This window comes from Pinus tabuliformis, chromosome Q, assembly GCF_031772625.1.
Source record: "Pinus tabuliformis cultivar Carrire ecotype Pingquan chromosome Q, CPIR1, whole genome shotgun sequence".
Taxonomy (NCBI): Eukaryota; Viridiplantae; Streptophyta; class Pinopsida; order Pinales; family Pinaceae; genus Pinus; species Pinus tabuliformis.
Window position 1 is genome coordinate 222,194,360 of NC_142296.1, and position 21,623 is coordinate 222,215,982.

Here is a 21,623-nt window from a genome sequence, read left to right on the forward strand (position 1 = left end):
CTGATTTCAAAGATAGCTTGATGGTCTATTGGTGAGGTCGAACTGCCCTATATATAGGAGTTTGTCCCTCCTATTTGGGCCGACTTGAACTAGTGAGGCCGACATATCCTTAAGTGCACCAAAAAATCTTTTTTGAGCCGACTTGAAGAGGAGGCTTGTCTTTGCTTTGGAGAATCTCTTTTGACATATTTCTTTGACTCTAATACATAGATTTACAGTGTAACATGCCCACATGAGTCTTTGATAATTACATTGACTCTTTGACTTTCCTAGAAGCACTCAAACATGTATTTGACCTATGCAATGAACAAGAAACTCATTTATAAAATTTATAAAAATAATAATTCTTTTCTTTTACAAGTACAAAGATCAAAATTACATTTATGAAGACCGAACCTAGTTACACTTTCTTCCACAATTCATACTTATAAAAAGTATCACTTTACACAAGTGCAAACCATAATATTTGTAATTATAAAATAATCTTACAACTTTTCACGTAAGCAATTACTGTAGAGGCTTACCCTACAGAAAATGGTTTCATATCAAACAAAAGTAAATTCTACATTATATGGATAAAAAAGGATCTCAACAGCAGTTACAAACGTTGTAATTGGCCATATCTATATCATTCTTTGGCCATCTCAGGTCCAGGCTCTAATGAAAGTAAGTTCTACATTATATGGATAAAAAAGGATCTCAACAGTAGTTACAAACGTTGTAATTGGCCATATCTATATCATTCTTTGGCCATCTCAGGTCCAGGCTCTGATGGTATATTTTATAACAGCTCCTCTTCCAAATGGCATTAATCAATAATGATACATCAATCGAATAGTGTGCATCTGTAGACGCTGCCAGTGGTTATGATACATCAATCATAATGTACCATAGAGTACAGTACGCAATTATGGATTAAATTATATGAATACTTTCTTCCTTCATTGTCATCGAATAGTGTGCATCTGTAGACGCTGCCAGTGGTTATGATACATCAATCATAATGTACCATAGAGTACAGTATGCAATTATGGATTAAATTATATGAACACTTTCTTCCTTCATTGTCATCGAATAGTGTGCATTTGTAGACGCTGCCAGTGGTTATGATACATCAATCATAATGTACCATAGAGTACAGTATGCAATTATGGATTAAATTATATGGATAGGCCTGTTTTATCTATTCACTGAGAACCAAGCACAATAACACATTCTCCACTATGGCCTTTGATTGAAACAAGATGACTAGGAACTCTCCAGAAATTCTGGAGTTTTATATTTTCAGCATTTTATAAAGTTGGATTCAAATATATAATACATCTGCCAGATCAATAGCTTGGCTTGCCAACCCAGATTACAGGATACAGAACCGAGTCTGTCAGCATATTTGAATTACTTAGAAGTTATTCGACCAAAGATCAGTACATGCCCAGATATTCATTGAATCCTAATAGACTCGATCCATGAATCATGTTGTAAACTGTAAAATGAATCAAGTTACAGTAATTACATTCTCTTCCTACAAAGGTACATCACTTGGGTAGGATTCTGGATGTAGGGAAACTGTTTCACGAAGTTGTTTCTCCTGTTCCTGAAGATTTGAAGGTACTCTATCATAGACATCGGAGAAGAGATTTTCAATGCTTGGTTTTCCCATGCGTTCAGCAATTTGTATTGCCTGTAAAACCTGTACAGACCAAAAGGAAAGTTAATTTCCCGAACATGGTTCATGTGGATTATCAACAGCTCAAAGTTGTTTACAATGACATAATCTAAATCAAAGCTGTGATAGTGAATACCATAAAACACTTTTCTGTGCAAAACGAGGCTTTGGATTTCAAGTATACCTCGTTTCGTATTTCAGTCCGAAGGTTCGATTCAGCCTTCTCAGTCCACCAGTTATTTTGAGTCAGCCAATTTCTAAACCTTGACACAGGGTCATGCTTCAGCCTCCAATGTTCAATTTCATCTATTCTTCGATATTTCGTTGAGTCATCTGATGTTGAATGGTGACCTACTCGGTATGTAAGTGCCTGCCAATATAATAATCAGAATGGACCATCTTCATCTTCATCATAAGTGTACTATATAAAGATATACATTACAAGCATTGCTAGATCCCCTTACAAACAGCCAAGTATTAGTGATTTGTCAACATCCAAGAAAAAACATAAATACAAATCCAGATTCGTTTGGACAAATATGTTGTTCATGTACCGAAAGTGAAGATGAAACATTAGAACAATAAATTAAAATCCATAAAAGATCACAACTCTTCTGTTACTATTTGTCCCAACAAAGTATTAGGATTCAAGAAATGATTGGACTTTAACAAAGTGAATACAATAAAATAACATGTGAAGTGTAAGGAGTTAACTGAATGGGTTGTCATGATTATTGTTGAGCATTTTGTCCCTAATTTGAATCCCACTGGGTTAGATGTATTAGTTTACACTAACAGTTTTATTAAGGATATCATTCACTAATGTGGGGAAGCATCCATTTGGTTTCCTGTAAGGTTTTCTTAAAGAAATAAGGGAATCTGAACTATGTGAAAACCACTGAAAGTATACCTCTATCAAGATTGGTCTAGACTCATCAATGGCCATCTGTCGTGCCTTGCTAACTGCAAAGTACATAGCAAGTGCATCGTTCCCGTCTACACGAATGCTTCTTATCCCATAACCTTGCCCTCTAACAACTACACCATCACCTGGAATTTGCCAAAAAATAGGGAACAAATAGACAATCAAATTAGAGTGCCCTTCCAGAAGAGAGTCATTTTTAGTAACAAATAGGCATACAAACTTATTAAATATGGAGAGTACTTTTGAACTGTTCTGAAGATGGGGTACTGATTGCCCATCCATTGTTTCGGCAAATAAATACAACTGGAACTTCTAGAACTGCTGCAAAGTTTAAGGCAGCATGACAATCTCCCTGAGGCAAAAAGGAGAAATGCATCAGTTAAAAGCAATAGAGATTTTGAACTGACATTAGGAGCACAGATTAAAAGCAATTGAGATTTGAACTGACATTAGGAGCACAGATTAAGATAACATCTTTCTTTGGAAGGATAACTGGATCAGTAAAAAATGTGATGGTTGAGAGCGGAGACTGACCTCACTCGTGCCACCATCACCAAAAAAAGTTACTGTACAAGCTTGCTTCTTGTCCATTTTTAGGGAATATGCTGCACCTACTGAATGAGGAAGTTGTGTCCTGGAAAATACACATGATACGTGAAATGCAGTAAGAACTCCCAATCAGCCCAAAAGATTGTTTACAAAATAAAACTAATACATAATATACCTGATAGCTAAATTCATAAAGATAACTACCATTCAAGTGAAGCAGACCCTTACGCTATAGGGGATGATATTGTGAAGTAATTCAATGCATTAAATCCATAATGGATAGGCATCTGGCGCCCCTTGCCATAATCAGCACAGTTCCCAAAGCACTGGTTTGCAAATTCTTGCATTGTGAAACCACGCCAAATAAGGACCCCTGGTTCTCGATACTGCACACATTAAAAACATAAGCCCTTTCGGTTAAGCTTACTGTAGTGCTTAAGTATTTTGGCAGTACATTCAACCATCTATAAAGGCTTCTAGAATAATAATATAGATCTGAGGTGCTTATTAATGAAACAATTCATAACCCTGGTGGGATGCTGGGATGCTTTTAAAAGTGGTATTATCTATATGGAAAGGTTGCAAAACCATGGTGTATATGAATTTGGGAGACTAGCTGTTGCTTCAGAACAGCCATACAAGTTAAAATTCCATTCTCAGCCAAGGTCTTTAGCACTGAACAAGCCGATTAAGATAATTTTTCGAAAACACTTTTATTTTCAATTTCTAAACTAACACATCTTGATCAAACTATATACCTGGGCAAAGACCACATCATCAATAGTCAAAGCTGCTGCTGATGAAATATTGATGGCCTCTTCTCCATTACACGTCAGATAGAAAGAAATTCTGCCTTGCCTTTGTGCTTCATAAAATATGGTGTCCATAACTTGAAGAATTACCATACTCTCATACATTTTCAATGCCAAGTCTTTGCTAATCTGTCAGACATCAAAATTATGGATATTGATGTCACAGATAAACTCGTGATTAAATATACATCAGAGAAGTCCACGTCACAGCAATGGAACTCATCAAATATTTATAAGTACATAGATCACCTGACTGAAGCCATCAGTGGAAATCTGACACCCAACCTCATTCAGAACCCTGTAGCACGGTACACGTTTATTCGAAGACTCGGATATGAAGTTCATTTGATAAGTGAGCTCAACTTTCCCGCCTGGAACATCCAGAAACTGTCAATTCAAAAATAGAACTTAAAATCAGAATTGTAAGAGTAATCATTCATTTTCTAGCATTTAAATCTGCAGTTCACAATAACAATCTCTACTCTACATGGCTTTGATTCTTCGTAGTTTTCAAGCAGGTCTTAACTATGTTGAATTAATAACTAATTTTGAATAAACTGGTTGTATATTGAGCTTTCGAAATGCATTTTTGAAGTCTCAGTCAAACTGCAGCAGGGGCATCACAGGGAAGAGCTTTTTTACCGAACTACTTTCAAACGAAAATATGCTCAGGCTCACATTGCAATAGATAACAGAAGCGCTGATTCTAAATAAGGTCATGTACAACAAAGCTTCAATTTGAATGAGATTCAACAGCCATCATGAAGATCTCAAATTATAAATGGTAGTCTATAAATGAAAATTAAATAATCTTGACACAGATTCAGGTTTCAGATGTCAAATATATGCAGACCTGTATTTTAAAGGTTACCCCTATATGCAATTTGGAATATCTCAATAGCTCTTGAAATGCCTGGAAAGGGAATCACCGCGAACTTAACCTCTCAAACCAGATAGAGGGTAAGTTTCACTAAATTGGTTATAACCAGTCCAATTTTGACGAGTATCACCACTAGTGGCCAGAATTTTGATCAACTGATGGTCATTGATAAGCAATGAAACTAATTCAGTCCAAACTCTCGACAAACCTCCAAATGGACACAACTCAATAACAAGGACTTGCCAGAAATTTGATCAATTGATTATCATTGATAAGCAATGAAACTAATTCAGTCCAAACTCTCTACAAGCCTCCAAATGGACACAACTCAATAACAAGAAGGACAATAAAGAATACAAATAAAATTTAAATGAATACTTTCACAGCTAAATGGGGGAAATATAATTTGCTAGTGCTTATGATTCTTAAAAGCTCCTTAACAGAAAATTTGGCTGTCCACTTCTAGGGCTTTGCATTAAACTCTGTTATAGGGGCTGTGTCATTTATCCTAATGAAAAGACTTCATGGCTGTTGAAATCATGACCCTATTTGGAAATTGTCTCCTAAAACCCATGGAGAAGAACGAACCTGTAAAAATTGTATACCTCAAGTCATCTCAAACAGAAAACACCTCCTCCTAGGCTCTGCGGCCAAGGAACCCATTGGAGATGACTACAGAAGAAAATTTTTTTATAAAATACTTTTGTTCAATGATGAGCAGCATATCTCAGATGTGAGATGTATCACGACTTAAAAGCATATCATTACCTACCAGCATAGATCTATATTTTAAACACGGATCTAACATGAGTCTAGAAAGATCTAATTTTGTTTTAATTTTTATTTTGGTTGACATAGTAAAATTTCAACTTTGATAATGGACGAACATCCTTCCACATCATATCGGCCGTTAGATCTATTTTAAACACGGATCTAAGATGAGTCGAGAAAGATCCAATTTCGTTTTAATTTTTATTTTGGCTGACATAGTAAAATTTCTCAACTTCAATAATGGACGAACATCCTTACACATCATACTGGACATTAGAACAACCTAACACTTGCACTAGAGAAACCTAAAACTTCCACTAGATCTGAGACATAGAATAGGAATTATCTATTCCATCAAAGTTTCGTAGGACCTGCACCAAACCCATCGACTAAGGCATGCACAAGCACCAGCACAAATAGGAACCTGCAATGACTTGAACCACTAGCACAAAAAGGAACCCGTCATTGCAGAGACTTGAACCTTAGTGGTGCACCAAACCCATTCATTAAGGCATAGACAAGCACAAGCACAAAAAAGAACTTTGTCATGGGAGAGACTTGAACTTTCATGGGGCAGTAGCAGAGAACAAAAAGGAACCTGTCACTGGAGAGACTTGAAAGAACTTTGTCATGGGAGAGACTTGAACTTTCATGGGGCAGTAGCAGAGAACAAAAAGGAACCTGTCACTGGAGAGACTTGAATCGCCGTAGCAGGGAACAAAAAGGAACCTGTCATTGGAGAGACTTGAATCGCAGTAGCAGGGCACAAAAAGGAACCTGTCATTGGACAGGCTTGAACCTTTGTGGGGCTGCTTCCACCAACACTAAGCAAGCAGCCCATTGAGAAATACAAATCATTTTGAATGATAATTCTCTCCAAAATAGCCTTACCCGCAGAAACAAAATGGACCTGAAAGTTCCATAGCTGAGGTGTTCAACCTAAGAAATGGGTTTTAAAAAGACAACATTCTAGATAAAATTTCTGGTATCTTATAATTAAGCTCAATTCCAATTTTCCCATTTTTATTCTCAGAAGAGGTCTTAGAGACCGCGTAGGTCTCGAAGGGCGCTAAACCAGAAACATAAACAAACAAAACCAAATTCATCCAAGAACCTTGCAATAGCAATGATATAGCTACTCTATTGTTTTGTGCTGATACAGATCCCACTGACAAAATCTAAGAACGCTAGATTTTGATACTATATAGCAACTGTATACTGATTCCTGACTTCACTTCCTAATATGCATAAGACATAACTTCCATTATTGTTTTTGTTAAGAAACAAACCCGGCTTTCAGCATCATCCTCCAACTGTTCGTCAGAATACTCATCAAAACCCTTTTCAGTGGTCAGCCCACGATGGCTTAAAAGCCTCCAGCCATGTTCTAAGCCACATTCCTGCAAGGGATTTTGCTTGTAATGTCCAAACTCTCGACAGTGGAAACCAGATGAACCCCAAAAGCTAGAATCATTATTACCATATACAGAGCCAACCAGACTACAGGGCGCCCTCTGTAACAAACAATCTCGGCGAAGCAGATTCAGACACAACTTAGAAGCCTTGGATGGTAAGAAGATCGCCATGGCAAAATTCAATCCGCTTCCAACCCAAAATCGAAATGTGGATGTGGTCTATGTGGAGGAGGGCCAGTGTCCCCGGTATAAAATCCTCTGATGTATCTAGAGCTAGAGCTTGAATATTTTAGACATAAAAAAAATTCAATCATGGGCTTGAATATTTTAGACATAAAAAAAAAAAATTCAATAGCTCCGCATGATTGGTAAGGTGGGAATCGATGACGATGAGGTGACTAGATTTACAGATTTCTATGGAATATTGCTGAAAGTTACAGGTCAGCTTTCAATATTGCCACCCAATTTCCGATGCACCAGGAAGATTTATTGTTATCTATAATTTTAGAGATGCGTCTTGAAAACCTGATATACTTAAATTCTCATATTATTATCGTATTATGTATATATAAACCAGATTTATAATTTAATTTGGTTTATAATATGTTCCGTTAATGTTTCAATAGGAATAAATCATCATCCTATTTTTAATAGAGTTTATTGTTATTTTTATTTTTGTTTGTTTAATTTAGGAGGGGATAATTATCCTGTTTAGAGGGTGAAGATCTTTGTTTCATGCATCTGTTATATAATTGTTATAGTTGGTTTATAATTGTATGTTTATGTTATAGTTGGTTTATAATTTTATGTTTATGTTGTATATTTTTAATCAATTTGACTTATAATTAAAATTATAAAATTATTAAGTTGAGTTTATTGTTATTTTTGTTTATTTAATTTAGGGAGGGGATAATTATCTTGCCCAGAGGGTGAAGATATTTGTTTCATGCATCTGTTATAAAATTGTTAAAATTGGTTTATAATTTAATGTTACAAAATTGTTAAAATTGGTTTATAATTTAATGTTTATGTGGTATATATTTAATAAATTTGATTTATAATTAAAATTATTGAATTTTTTAATGAAATTTTCACAATTTAAAATATTAAAATTGAATTGATATAAAATTTTGAATAATTTTTTTAGTGTTTGAGTCATTTAAGAGTGGGAACAATTCTTAAAAATAAGTTTTCCTATACATGAAATTTGAATTGTAGTTGAATTTTGATTATATTAAAAAAATTATGAGAATCAATACAAAATTATTGTCAAAATTAGAGTCTATTTGTTGTATGGTTAGTGTATTCTTTAACTTTTCAAGTCTTGATATTTATTGGGATTTCAATTTGGGCTTTTAGTGACAATGCTAACTTGGATCTTTAATAGCAATGCCTTTTGTGAATGAAACCATCTAATCTTGTAGCATTTTTTTATCTGGTTGTCAAAATTTCACAATATGGGAAGTGAAAGTTCTCATGAGAATTCTCATCAATCCAAGACATTTATCTAATTTTGAAGCAAAACCCTAAAGAGTATCATTCCACCAAACACAAAAAGCAATGAAACCTCTAATAAATTTTTATTAAATTCATAATTAGAAAAATGATTTATTTGTTATAAAATTAGTTTAGTCCCCATCCAAACCACTGAGTCACAACCTAATGGAGAAAGTTGATTATTCATTCAGACACACATTGGCCAAGTTGGTGTTATGTGTGTGTGAATGAGAAAGAAAGAATTTTAAAGATAGTGCATCTTTATTGGTTCAGTCTAAATTATTTATCCTTGCATATCTATTTAATATCTATAATAATAAAGTTACCTACCACATCCTAGTTACCAATGAATATCAATAATTCCCCACCCCATAATTGGTATCATTTGACTTTGTCTTTAGGAAAGAGTCTTTATCTCTGGAAAAAAGTATAAACTTTGTGTTCTTGTTTACTTATATGGGAATATTTGTTGCTACCAAAAGTATTGTATTTTGAGGATTTGGATTTCTTTGTAGCTTCTAGATTTATTTTAGGGGGTGGTTTGTTACCACTCTCCTCAATCATAATGAAATCCTATGACCTCATAGAATTTAGACAATTATTAAGGATTCACTAGGAGATAATCAAGGAAATAGAACCAACGTTTTCACCATTATTTCAAAGCTCGGGGAATTTGAGCTGCAAGGCATGTCACAATTTACAAAAATCATGAACACAATTTCGTAGGTAAATTAAATATTAGATATCAATGGAGAAAAAATGCAATCTTCTCAAGCATATGGTGGAATCAATGATCTAAGAAGCTTTGTCAATGGCATCTAACTAGTGGGGTTCATTGCAAGGGAACAAAGGGAATGAAAACACAATAGCACAAATAATTAAGGGCGTGGATATTATTGAACAAGAGCTAACGTTCAATAATAATGGAATTGATAAAGTAGCAAGCCACCACTCTTTCCTCTAGTCTAATATTTAAAGTAACAAGTATTTTAAAGTCTTTTCTAGGATCTATAGTAATAGAAACTTTTTGAAATTTTTGTAAAAGGGTATCAAAGAAATCTCTAGACAAACTTCAATATGAATCAACCAGTCACTATTATGTACTTTTAATGCTATCCATTTTGTTACAACCAATTTAATAATACAAATTTTCCAATTCTTGTCAATAATGCAAATAAATTAAAAATCGTGCCAACCAATTATAAATAAATTAGTGCTATTTATTTCACTGCAACCATTTTAATGATACAAATTTTCCAGTTTTTGTGAAAAATAATTAAAAAGAAAAATCTTATTAAATGAATTAAATTGACCTAGACCACCTAATATCCAATGATGCTTTGATGGAATGGTTTTCGTATTGTTTTTCTTCCTATAACCCTAAAGATCATGTCCAAAGATTCTAGAAGAAGGACCATGGTCTTGATGGAGGGTTGATTTATTTGTCAAACTATGATACCAAATATTCAACTCGGCCATTGTGTTTATCACAGCAATATTAATGTGGGTTGAGATTGTCCAATCTTCTTATCTTCATGTAGATTTAATAAATTAAAAAATAATATGAACATATTTTTAACATTAACCTATCTTATATTCAAAAATTAATCTTTACATATATGTAAATTTCTTTTCTATAAAACTTCATCTGAATTAATATTCATAAAATAAAGATAATTCTAAATTAAAATCAATTTTTTATTAAAAATTAAATATAAAATATTATAATATAAAATTATAAAAAAAAAAACAACAACATTTTAAAAATATTTTTTTAGAAGTTAAATTCTCTTAAATAAAAAAATAAAAAACAATAAGCTTATAAAATAACCCAAAACCATTCCAAAAATAAAATACATAAACATTATGAAAGCTCAAATACCCTCCACTTAAACGATGTTAATATAAATTTGAGAATGCCAAAAAAAAGCATAAATGTTATACAGAGGCTGTTGTGATTGCCACCCACTCAATGAGGTGTATACCTGGTACAAATTTGCCACTTTGATTTTGAAATAGAAATAATTTCTTTGGTCAAATTAAAATAAACTTTTACTAAGGTCATTCAATCAAATAAAAATACTTTAAAAATAGAATATTAAAAATTTTAGCATTGTAAGGGGATTTCACTTTTATGGAAAAAGTTAACCTCATAGAATTATGACTTTTGCTTACCAACCGGGCTTACATGAAATTTGATGAGATGATAATCGACATTGAGAATCTGTTTAGGCATCATTTGATGACCTATTTTATCCTATTTTTATTTGATGACCTATTTTAATGGCGATCATATATTTGGTTGTCATTATATATCTATATGACAAACGGATAGGACTGACTTGGAGTTTGGTGAGACCATGATTGACATTGAGGATCCCTAGATTCCTGCTTTAACGTTCATCATTTTCTGACTTTTTTTAATCATATAATGGTGACATTTTCTTAATTAGAATATAAAGGTGTGGGTAATAATTTATATATTTAAAATTCAGATTAAAAAAATCAGAAATCTATAGATTTTTAATATTAATTATTATTTTATTAAATTTTAAATTAGTTTTTTAATACTTATTATGTTGATAGGTATATTTATTCTAGAATAAAATTTTCAAAATTTTAATTTAATTATAGATGGATGGTAAATATTTAATATCTAAAAGGTGCAGTATGCCTTAAAATTATTTATGCTTTTGGTTAAGAGTTCATTTTTCTAGGATATAAGGAAACAAGTTAACAACCCAAGACCTAGAGGCATTTTGTAGAAGTGAAAATTTGCCCCATTATGGACCACCAACGGGTTATTCCAAGTGGCTTGGTTTTCCTTGAATAACAGGGTGATGAGTCAGCCTGAATTCACAAGAGATGGTCGTCCTCACTGTTGTCGTCCTCACTGTTGGTTTGACAACTGAGTTATGATAGGTTTTCCACCGTGTAAAAAAATATTTAACATCCAAGAAATATCTTAGAATATTACTAATGGTTTACACAAATCAAAGGTTAGATTTATTTTTAAAGTAGTTATGTCATTTTTTCTCTTTTAATTAAATTAATATATATATATATATATATATATATATATATATCATATGAACACGTGTCATATGATATTTTGGGCATGTGGTATTGATAAATTGTAGGTTTTAAGCCCGTACAAAAATTACCTGCATACGAACTCTAAAACACAAAAAATAAACAATGCGAGAGCATAACACATAAAACACATATACATAGAGATTTTCCCACTGGATCCAAAAATCGGGACTACCAGCTTGACTTTTCATTATATTTCTTTCAATGTTACAATACATATTTATACACGCTGAAGCATCCAATACCATGGACCGAAAACCATCGCGTCTAAAACCATGGACCAAAAACCATAGGTAGGTTCGCCCAACCTAATATAGGGTCCAAAAAAAAAATTCAGAGGCGCTGCCCTAGACCCCGTAGAGGGGGGCTACCCGCCCCCCTCAAACCCCCCGAACAGGGGGGCTACCGCCCCCCCTGTGAACCCCCTACTACACAATTGGCGCAACAAAGGGGGCACTCCGCCCCCCTGTGAACCCCCTACTACACAATTGGCGCAACAAAGGGGGCACTCCGCCCCCCCTCTAACCCCCAGTTCACTGCATAGGTTAGTCATGGAAAGAATATAACACAACCCAACATTCTCCCACTTGTTGTTTTCTTTCCACAGGGGGCCACAGGAGAGCTTAGTCATTTTTCCAGCCCTGAAACGCCCATTTTTTCTCTATACCAAGAGAACTTCTCATAGCTCACAGATTTTGTCAATGCATCTGCAGTATTCTTCAAAGTGTCCACCTTTACCAGCAACACCTTTTTTGTCTTCTATCATATCCCTCACAAAGTGACACTGAACATCAATGTGCTTTGTCTTTGAATGATAAGCAGGGTTCTTTGCCAATAAAATTGCACTTTGGCTATCACAGTCTATCCTTATAGCTCCCTATACAAACCCCATACTTGAACACAATCTCTGCAACCAAATTGATTCCTTGCTTGCATGAGTGGATGCCATGTATTCTGCCTTTGTAGTTGATAGTGCCACTACAGATTGTTTCTTACTCATCCAACTGATTGCACCTCCAAATAGGTTAAACACATACCCAATTGTAGATCTTCTTTGATCCAAATCTCCAACCCAGTCTAAATCAACAAAGCCACAAATATCCAACACTCTGTCCAATCTTGGTCTTCCTTGGTAGCACAAACCATAATCACTAGTGCCATGTAAATACCTAAAAACTCGCTTCATTGTTGTCCAGTGCTCCTTCCCTGGTTTTGACATAAACCTGCTCAATACTCTCACTACATGTGCAATGTCTGGTCTAGTACAGACCATTGCATACATCAGGGTATCAACTGCACTTGCATATGGAACACAAGACATATCCTCTTCCTCTTCTTGTGTCTTGGGACACTATTCAGCAGATAATTTTACACCTACAGGAATAGGAACCTTCACTGGTTTACTATCCTGCATATTAAACCTCTGCAGTATTGTCTCGACATACTTCCTCTGGTTTAACTAGAGCTTCCTCTTTGCCTGATCTCTTTTAATTTCCATGCCCAAAATATAGTTTGCAGCACCACGATCTTTCATGTCGAATTTGGAGGACAATTAGGTCTTCAAGTCTTGGATAATTTCTTTGTCATTTCCAACCAACAACATATCATCCACATACAAAACCAGATAAATAACATAGTCACCAATTAATTTAAAATACACACAGTTATCTGCTTTGCTTCTAGTGACGCCAAGTCCTCGTATAAATGTATCAAATTTCTGATACCACATCCTTGGTGACTGTTTTAACCCATACCGAGACTTCTTTAACTTGCATACCAGTTCTTTCTTACCATTCACCGCAAAGCCTTCAAGTTGCTTCATGTAGATCTCCTCTTCCAGATCCCCATGAAGAAATGTTGTCTTCACATCCATCTGTTCTACCTCAAAATCAAAAGCAGCAGCAACAGATAAAAGTAACCTAATAGAAGCTACCTTGGCAACAGGAGAAAAAATATCACCAAAATCAATTCTCGACACCTGGGAATAACCTTTTGCTACCAACCAAGCTTTGTATTTCTCCACCTTTCCTTCTGCATTTATCTTCTTCTTGAACACCCATTTGCTGCCAATGGGTTTCCTTCCAGCCGACAACTCCACCAGGTCCCAAGCCTCATTTTTGTGCAAAGATGCCATTTCATCAACCATGGCCTCTTTCCAGAGTTTTCCATCCTATGAATCTACTTCTTCCTTCACATTTATGGGATCATCATCAGTAATAGATAAAGCAAAATTTGAACAGAAAGCAGATGGACTATACCTTTCTGGTTGCCTTCTTTCTCGAGCTGATCTTCTTACACTCGGAGTTTGTGACTCTTTATCTTCTGATTTCTCCTCTGTTGTAGAGTCTGATACTTCCTCCTTTAGCTCAAACTCTATCTTCACAGGTTCCTTTGGTTGGAATTCATGTTTATAACATCTTTCACCTCTCTGAACACCACATCTCGGCTATACACAACCTTCCTTGTTACTGGGTTCCAAAGCTTATAACCCTTTAAACCATCTTTATACCCAATAAAGATGCACTTTTCAGATTTACTATCTAACTTGGTTCGTTTTTCCTTTGGAACATGTACATATGCATCACATCTGAATACCCTCAAATGTGAAAGAGAGGGTTTCTTACCAGTCCATACCTCTTGTGGAGTCTTATCCACCAACGTTGATGAAGGTGATTTGTTGACCAGGTAACATGTTGTCTCCACTGCCTCTACCCAGAATTCCTGTCCTAACCCGGCACCACTGAGCATGCTTCTTGCCCTTTCCATCAACGTCTTGTTCATTCTTTCTGTGACTCCATCTTGCTGAGGTCTATATGGAGTAGTCTTCTGCCGTGCTATACCACACTTCTTACAGAATTCTTCAAATTCCTTGCCGCAAAATTCTCCACCATTATCTAACCTCAACACCTTTATCTTCTTCTTTGTTTGGTTTTCCACCAGAGCCTTAAATTCTTTGAACCTGTCAAAGACTTCAGATTTCTTCTTAAGGAAATATATCCATGTATTCCTTGAGAAGTCATCTATAAATGATACATAGTACATAGACTTACCCAGTAATGGAACCTTCACAGGTCCAAATACATCACTGTGCACAAGCTCTAATATTTGTTTTCGCCCTCTTACCCCCAGAGGGGAAACTCATTCGATTCTACTTCCCATATACACAATTTTCACAGAAATCAAAATCCAAAGAGCTATTACTCATACCTTCTACCATACCTTTACCATGAAGTATTCGAAGGCCCTTCTCTCCAGTATGTCCAAGCCTTTGATGCCACAGCATGGTCTTCTCTCCAGAGACCACTATATTTTCTACTCCACTATTAGGAACCACAGAATTGTTGCACCCATCAACAACAGTGCTACCTTGTAGCTTGTACAGAGTTCCAATCTGAACTCCCCACATCAATATCAGTGCCCCCTGAACCATCTTGCATGTATCTTTCTCGAACACTATTTTAACACCTGCATCATCCAACTTGCTTATAGAAATCAGATTTCTGGCTAATGCAGGAATATGTTGAACACCTGGAAGTGTTCTAACTCTTCCACCATGCAACTTCAACTTTACTTTTCCTCGACCAACGATTCTAGCCTTATTTTCATCCCCCAAGAAGACATCACCACCATTGCATTTCTCGTACTCGCAGAACCACTCTCTATGGGGAGTGAAGTGAAACAATACACCTGAGTCAATCAACCATGCCTCATGATCTACATGTGTACTTGAAGAAGCCAAGTACACATCCTCACCTTCATTTGAGGTGGTTTTCGCCTCTGTAGAAGGAGCATCATCAGATCCCTTTCCTTTGTCAAGAGCTTTAGGTTTACAGTCCCTTGTGTAGTGCCCTTCCTCTCCGCATTTCCAGCACACCACCTTTACAGGTTTTCTTGGAGATTTAGATCTCCCTCTAGATTTAGATCTCCCACTCGATGACTTATTTTTGTTTTTGTTCTGGGACCGTCCTCGTACAGACAAGGCATCACCATTTTGGCTCTCCATATTTTTCCGTCTCATCTCCTCCATCAGCAAGGATGAGACTATTTCATCAAACTGCAAGGCAGTTGCATTGCCACCTATTGCAATAACCAGATTATCCCACGAATCTGATAGCGAACACAACAAACTGATGCACTTATCTTCATCTGAAATTTTAATATCAACAGACGCTAACTAGCTTACCACAGTATTAAATGCGTTCGGATGCTCTGTCACCGAGTCTCCATCTTTCATCCTCAGGTTATACAACTTTTTCCGCAGGAACAGTTTATTCACCAGAGACTTAGATTGGTACAAAGTCCCTAACTTATCCCACAAAGCCTTCGTCGTAGCTTCCCCTGATACATTCAGCAATACTGAATCTGAGACACACAATCGTATTGTGCTCTTTGCTTTTCGACCCAACTTCTTCCGTTCTTCATCAGTCACTCCTGTTGGTTTAGTCCCCGGATCTACTGCAATCCACTGATATTTATTGACCAACAGATCCTCCATCTTGAGTTTCCAGAACTCAAAACTCTGACCATTAAATTTCTCGATCTCTATCTTTCGATTGCTCGCCATCTTCTTTTACCACTAGAATCGATCTTGTAGATCTCCCACTGAACACGGTCTATCACAGGCCTGAGCGAAACCCCTCAGCAACAAAGGCATCCCCTTGAAGCCAAAACAACTCTGATACCAAATGTAGGTTTTAACCCCATACAGAAATTATCTGCATACAAATTCTAAAACACGGAAAAATAAACAATGCAAGAGCATAACACATAAAACACATATACACATAGATTTTCCCACTGGATCCCAAAACCGGGACTACCAGCTTGATTTTTCATTATATTCCTTTCAATGTTACAATACATATTTATACATGCCGAAGCATCCAATACCATGGACCGAAAACCATAGGTAGGTTCGCCCAACCTAATATAGGGTCCAAAAAAAAATTTCCTGGGGTGCTGCCCCAGGCTCTGTAGAGGGGGGCTACCCGTTCCGCTCAAACCCCCTTGTGACCCCCTCACTGCGCAATCGGCACAAGGAAGGAGGGGCTTCACCCCCCCTCTAACCCCCCGGTTCACTACGTAGGTTAGTCGTGGAAAGAATATAACACAACCCAACATAAATGATGGTATTTGACTGATATTATAACAAAGCATGTTTACAGTTAAGAATCTCCATGGTAAAGTGAGATAACTTTTCATGGTTAAAAATCTCATTCCATGTTTTTTTTAAATGTATACATGTTTAATTTATATCATTTATAATTATTTGCTAATTTATATTATTGGTTAATTATATATTTAATGTTGGCTTATTGGGGCCTGACCCAGGTTCAGAAATGTTTAGCCAAACAGATCCTGAAACTACCGGCCCTTTCGGCAATAGTTCACAGAACGCGGATTGAGGTCTCACCTGAGGTAGTATGGGAGGGTGTTGGAACCAGGTTTCCGCACCCTAGTGATGTCTTGATGAGGCCTGGAAGTTCGCGAACTGATCATATGCGCTGCGCTACTCCCGCACAACCATCTGTTCAGGATATCTATCTTCACGTGGTTTGGAAGACGAGTGCGAGTGCAATTTACCTTTTCTATGCTTAATATGATTATAGATCTTGAATTCCTTAAGATGACACAATGCTTTCAGTTACCAATTAAAATAACAAACATACGTGCAATCATAAGCCATAAACAGATGCATAAACCAGAATATAGAACAGATACGCAATATTCCAAAACCAACTTATCTTTATTAATGCCTTTTTCCAGTTACAATCCACTTCCTGCCCTGCACACACAGCTGCAGGGGTCTGCGCACTCAGCTGAGGACTCTAACCAGGCCTTCGTGCACACAGTTATGGAGCCTCTATCTCCTACTACAACCCTTGACTCAAACTTACAGACTCAGAGCGACTATCGTTGTTAACAACCCATACACTATAGATCTTCTCAAAAACTTTCCAAAAACTATCCTCTACACCTAGAGCCTTGCTCTCTCTATACATTCTCATGGTCCGTGGACCATGGGCAGGCTGACTCACTTTCTATTATTTTACCTTATTTTTGGGTGGACTACCCTTTGACTTGATTCATTACAACTCACGCTCCGTGCACTTCGCAGAGCCTTTACAATACCAATATCCCCAAAATTGTGGGCTTTAAGCCCTAAAATAGTTACGCGAGGGACCCGCTACCCAACAGGCCCCCAACACAAACATCGTGACTCATCCTGAGTCACTTGGCCGATGTGGCGATCTTCGCTTAGAGTCCTTCCAAATACCCATGCGCTTCGTAGATGTTGGCGACACATTCCTCCTTTTTCTGCTCAGCTTGCTTTTGATCATGGAAGTGACCGTGAACACTTCCTCTTGCCAAGGCTGGATGCGTGCTTTAAGCCCTACTTCTTTCTGTTGTGCGGAATCCACCCGTTCTTTCAGTTCTTGGACCTCCCTTATCTTGGCCAATCGTTGGGTGAGGGCGACCGTCTGCGTAGTTCCCCGAACATCGTCATAAGCCTACTGCAATTCCCACGCTTCTATCTCTAATTGTTGTAGAGTTAGGTCCTCCCGGAGTGAGGTGAGCGTTAAGAGCGATTGATCCAACAAGCCAGTGTAGTCTTATACAACATGCTCTATCCCTTTCAACACTGATTGAATGGCTTGGTGGCGTTACTCTCTGACTTCCTGGGGTGTAGAGGATTGTGCCTTCAGTCATAGCTCTGCTATCTGCAAGTTCAGCTCCAACTGAACCTTTGCAGCCTGCTCCTGGATCCTGCGGACTCCAGCTACCAGTTGACGAATCTTCTGTGATGGAGAGTGCTGCTGGTACAACCAACTCCGCAATGCGGCTACAGGCCTCCTCCACTACCTGTTCTACTCCTTGGTTTTGGGCAACCATGCTATCGCACTGCAAGCTAAGCTGTTCTAAATTTACCTTCTACTCACTCAAGACTTGGAGAGCATGGCCCTCCATGGCACGAAGCTCGGCAGTTACCCCATCCTGCAGTTGGCATAAGGTTTCTCTGGGCATGGTGGCCAAATTCAACCCCCATCCCCTCATGTCACCTTTGGCTTCCGCTAAGACGACTCCTTCTGATAAAACCAAAGTGTTCATTGTGCGTGCGCACAACATCTGTTCAGCCTTGGTTATACCTTCCACAAGGTACGGTGTCATCATTCCTGGGGGTTGCACCTGTAATGCGTGCAACTTCGCTTTGAGCGCCCCCAACACAATCGTTTGCTCCGTCATCAACTCTGCCAGAGCATCCTTGTCAATAAGGGTTCCTCCCATGGTCTTTGTTGTCTTTGTCCTTTTGCGTGTGGGAGGCTGCTCCTAGACGCACAACCGCTTGAGTTGGGTCACGTTCGTTGTAAGGTCCATGCATTCCTGTGTCTCCACCTCCCCCTGTATATCCTACTCCATGGATAATTCTTGGCCTTCCTCAGCCTCCTCAGTGGGCGCGGTAATGGTTTGTGTCATTTGCTCTGTTGCTGCCTCAACCGCCGTCTGCTGCATGGTCGCTTCCTCTTCCTGACGCTTTCTTTCCACTAGCTTCGCGATGCGCATCCTAGTCTCCTTCTTCTTCTTCTGTACCATGATCTTTTCCAATTCCACCAAGTCCGCGGCACACCACTCCAGAGACCATGGCGCCATTACTTAGAAGATTGCATCATCTTTGGTAATGAACGATGACTTTTCCCATGCTTGGGCTAGATCCTTGCGCGCCCGGGTATACAAGTTATGCATATCCGTGTTGAATTCCGCCACACTCTGTAAAGTGTTATATACCGTTGGGGAAAAATGCAGCCTATGGTTGATCCATGTTCATAAAATTGCCTCTACAAATGTCCAAAATACCTTTATCTCCCGGATCCTCGCCACGTCTTTTGTTGCCCAGAGTGAGGTATACCTCACGGCCTCGAGTATGTTCCACTCCACAGCAGGAAACTTGCTATCTGCTAGCAACTCCCCGACAACCAACAGGATGGATAAGAGCACCCACGTGTAGTGGAAGGTGTTACCCTAGTCCTGGGCTTCCCTACAATTCGTAAAAAATTCGTCACAGAGAAACTGTGCCCAATTGAACTGAACCCCTTCTGCACACTGCTCCGCCAATGCAATTACAGATAATGGCACTTCGTCGGCATGGAATTTCCTCATCATCTTGTGGCCAACACCTGGGTGGAAACACACACCCCTCGGTCCTTGATACTTGCTATTACATACCCTCACTTCCTTTTCTCTAGCTTATATTTGGCCTTCATAGCTTCCGTGAGGCCCTAGTCGCTACTTTTTCTGGCGATGTCTGCGGGATTGCTTCCTTTAATTAGCAACCGCGAAATTCAGTGAATTAAGTCAATCGTGATGGAAATTGGCTATTCCAGCCATAGATACCCATCATGTACTAGACACAGTAGCTCCCAGATGACGAAGATTGTGATAGGCGTGCGGTGGTGGTGGGGTATCCACCGCAGATGAAGTAACCCTGCCTTCTCCACACCTTGCAACCATTTTTTTTGTAGTAGTTTTTCCGCGGCCAACTATGGGAACTTCTCACTATCTGTGAGGTCCCAATCTTTGAATTTTATATTTGGTAGCCGTCCCAGCGGCGGACTGTCAAACCTTATATCATCCGGAAGAAGCGGGGTCTGAAGCGCACTCTTCGTGGCCTCTAGGTCCTTTGGTATCTTAGCTATCCCTTTCCATGGGGGAGTGTTTGAGGGTAACTCTATCGTTGAAGGTGCTTGGGAGACATCTTCCACCTCATCGTCCTGTGCCTCAATTTGGGCTATCAGGGCTTGCAGATCTTCCTCCGCCTCCTCTGTTTCAACGGTGACAACTTTGCCCTTATCTGTCATCGATACTTTACTAACTCTTCGGTGTCGTGGTGATACCCGGACTGGCCCCATTGGCTGTTTGTTTTTCTGTGGTCACGACGTGCATGGGGGACTTCGGTACCTCTGGTGCGCGCACTGCCTCTCCAAGCTCCTCCTGGGTCACTCGAGGTTTTGGGCTACCTCCCATAACTCACACTCTGGTTCTCGACATTGTGTTTATACTAGATTCGGTCGGTCGCATACTCACAGGTGGCACGGTAGCTTAGGGCTTGCTGCTTTGTACTAACACAATTCTCAAACAACCTAGAGTTGCTTCGAAACTATCCCGGAATTTTATAGTAACATTTAGATTTGAATTCAACCATTCCCTCCATTTTTGAGTCATTAGTACCTACTTAGCAACAGATCTCCCTGAATCTAGCTTGTAATTCATGTCTTAATGGCCCGCCACCTACTCCTTTCTGCATTAAATTAGCCTTCTTGTCATGAACAGTGTTATCAACAGTCACCCCCCAGCCTATCCATGTAGCAGCGCATCTCCTTAAGCATGACCGCGAGCCTTGTGACAGATGGGCTCTACGCGGAACCTTCTTTCCACGTAGATTTCCTGCAACCTTGTTTATAGTCCCGCGCCTTCTTTCAACTACCTGGGGCACTAAGACTGTTTCTTCTACAGATAGTCATCTGGTCGCAACCCTAGGGCGAGACTGCACTTTTCCTGCTAGCCCAGGCTGCAGGCACCTTTCACATGGCTTTGCGTCCTGTTCCTCTATATATAGTACCTTTCCTTATTTAGGAAGGTGCGGTTGCAGCCATGATAGTAGGGTTGCAACTCTTTCTAATGCAATAGTAGGATGGCTAGACTCGGTCTCATCATACTTAGTTTCTCGTAGCTCGCTTGTGCGACTTTAGTTTCCAGTTTGCGGATTTATTTATCTAATGTCATACTTCTCTTCCTCAGTTGTGCCCACTCATCATCGATTTCACGAAGTTTCATGCTTCCTTGCCGAAGGTCTTCTTGCAGCTGCCTAATTCCTTTACCCGGGTCCTTGCGCCCTATTCCTACTGTGGGAGCTGTGGTACGGGGATTCTTTTCTGTCCTCTTGGTCTCTTCTCTTCTTGTCACTACTGGGATCATTTTTGCGCTCCAATTTTTGCTTATGGTCCTATAAGCCCATTAA

At 38.4% G+C, this 21,623-nt stretch overlaps 1 protein-coding gene across 2 annotated transcripts; it reads right to left on the minus strand.

Annotated features, from left to right (window-relative positions):
• Nucleotides 1–1,245: 1,245 nt before the first annotated feature.
• Nucleotides 1,246–7,454, minus strand: LOC149218995 (2-oxoisovalerate dehydrogenase subunit alpha 2, mitochondrial-like). 2 transcript variants are annotated; one of them, XM_089384210.1, is made up of 9 exons: nt 6,893–7,454; nt 4,202–4,339; nt 3,899–4,081; nt 3,369–3,526; nt 3,126–3,225; nt 2,832–2,943; nt 2,577–2,716; nt 1,851–2,036; nt 1,246–1,690 (listed from the first exon to the last, which is right to left on the minus strand). In XM_089384210.1, exons 1-9 carry the CDS (start codon nt 7,187–7,189, stop codon nt 1,523–1,525), a joined length of 1,482 nt encoding a protein of 493 aa, XP_089240336.1. In that variant the 5' UTR covers nt 7,190–7,454; the 3' UTR covers nt 1,246–1,522. The 2 variants fall into 2 exon arrangements, with proteins under 2 accessions (XP_089240336.1, XP_089240337.1); XM_089384211.1 differs by having other exon boundaries at nt 4,202–4,323; nt 6,893–7,031.
• Between the last annotated feature and the right edge of the window lie 14,169 nt (nt 7,455–21,623).